At 55.4% G+C, this 1986-nt stretch overlaps 1 protein-coding gene across 1 annotated transcript in view; it reads left to right on the forward strand.

Annotated features, from left to right (window-relative positions):
• The window catches only part of ATN1 (atrophin 1), a 33567-nt gene that overhangs the window by 25953 nt on the left and 5628 nt on the right, over positions 1-1986 (forward strand). Inside the window, 2 exon segments of the mRNA XM_015418794.1 lie at positions 124-392; positions 1635-1778. Of these exon segments, the coding sequence (XP_015274280.1) occupies positions 124-392; positions 1635-1778 (413 nt within the window).

Genomic DNA, 1986 nt, shown 5'->3' on the forward strand with positions numbered 1-1986 from the left:
CCTACGCGAGCGCCTTAAGCCCGGCTTCGAAGTCAAGCCGGCCGAGCTGGAGCAGCTCCACGCCGTGCCCAGCGCCACCATGGATCCCTTCCCGCGGCACGGGGGGCTGGCTCTGCAGGCGGGCCCCGGCCTGCACCCCGCTTTCCCCTTCCACCCAGGGTTGGGCCACCTGGAGCGGGAGCGGCTTGCGCTGGCAGCCGGCCCGGCCCTGCGCCCCGACATGTCTTACGCCGAGCGGTTAGCCGCCGAGAGGCAGCACGCCGAGAGGGTGGCCGCCCTGAGCAACGACCCCCTGGCCCGGCTGCAGATGCTCAACGTGACCCCCCATCATCACCAGCACTCCCACATCCACTCACACCTCCATCTGCACCAGCAGGATGCTATCCACGCAGGTGAGGCGGCATTCATTTTGGCTCCAGTGGGGCACCTCCAGAGGAACTGGTTAGCCACTGTGTGAGACAGGATGCTGGACTAGATGGACTATTGGTCTGGTCCAGCAGGGCTCTTCTTATGTTCTTAGGATACTTAGCTCTCTGCATACAGAGATTTGCGTGTGTGCATGTGTATGAGGTCATATGACTGCCTTGTTTTTCCAGCTCAGTGCAAACTAGGTCTCAGCAGCTGTTCGAAGTCTGGGATGTGTCAATTAATTAATGTATTTCAAATGGAAACAGGATTGCACACGAAAAACAGAGAGGGTGGAGGGAGCTCTCTGTGCCACTGTCTCCCCCCCCCCCCCCCCCCCCCCCTCCCCCCCCCCGCCTGGTTTTGCCTCGGGGGGGAGGCAGGATGCTGGACTTCAGCAGTGACAATTCTGCACCAATATAATCCAAATTTCATGCCCAGATTTGGCAGTCTGAATGCAGATCGAACCAACTTTTAAGCCTTTTGCTTCTTTTGGTCCTGGGAAGGGGCAAGAAGCTATCCAGAGCTCCGGAGCCCCCATCCCTGACCACTGGAAACATTATTCTTCCATCCCATTATTTAGTCGATTGCCTGTGCACTGGCAGGACTAGCTTTGCACCTGCCAGAACCCAAAACCTGTCGAAATTCTTGGAGTTCCCAGTCATCTGAATCAGTCAGTCCCGCCATTGGCAGGGGTGTTGCAAAGAGTACTGGGGAAATGCTACTTGTCTGAGAGAGAGGCCACAGTTCAGTGGCAGTGCCTTTGCTTTGTACGCAGAAGGTCCCAGGTTCAATCCCTGACATCCCCAGGTAGAGGATCAAGCAGGAGGTGATGTGAAAAATCAGGGGGAGCCACTGCCAGTTAGAGTGGACGAGAGCGAACTTGATAGCTCAGTATAAGGCAGCCTCCTGGGCAATGTTCCCTCTAAGCTGTGGAGTCATGTGAGCAAAAATTCTATTTTGTGAGTTACTGGCATTAAAGTTGTGAGCAAGCGATTTGGCTGCTGCATAAATTAGTTTGCTCCGGAGCCCTCCTTCCTGAGCTGAGACGAAAACGTGTAAGCCGGAGGCTAAAAAATTGTGAGGTAGCTCACGCTGACTCAGCTTAAACACTGCTCCTGGGTTCATATGTGGATGCAAGATCCCTGGAAAAGACCTGGTAGAAATTCATTTCATGCCACAGCAGTCCCGTTAACAAAGCTAACCCATTGCCTGTTCGATTTCCACAGCTTCAGCCTCTGTCCACCCTCTTATCGATCCTCTGGCTTCTGGGTCCCATCTCACCCGGATCCCCTACCCGGCCGGTACCATCCCTAACCCACTTCTCCCACACCCACTCCATGAAAATGAAGTCCTGCGCCACCAGCTTTTCGGTAAGCATTTTGCTAGGATTGGGGAGGTCAGCAGAGACAGTTGAGTGGGGGTGGGGGGCATAACGGGCGGAGCAGGGTCACGGGCTCATACACAAGGTGAAACATGTCGGGCGGAGTGACAGATAGAAGTGGGTGAGTCTAACACCAGGAAACGGGTGGAGAGAACCCGGGGAGGGGAGCTCAGCTCTGGAATAGCAAAGTATCTGTC

Source organism: Gekko japonicus, unplaced genomic scaffold, assembly GCF_001447785.1.
Source record: "Gekko japonicus isolate JY-2015 unplaced genomic scaffold, Gekko_japonicus_V1.1 scaffold1244, whole genome shotgun sequence".
Lineage (NCBI taxonomy): Eukaryota > Metazoa > Chordata > Lepidosauria > Squamata > Gekkonidae > Gekko > Gekko japonicus.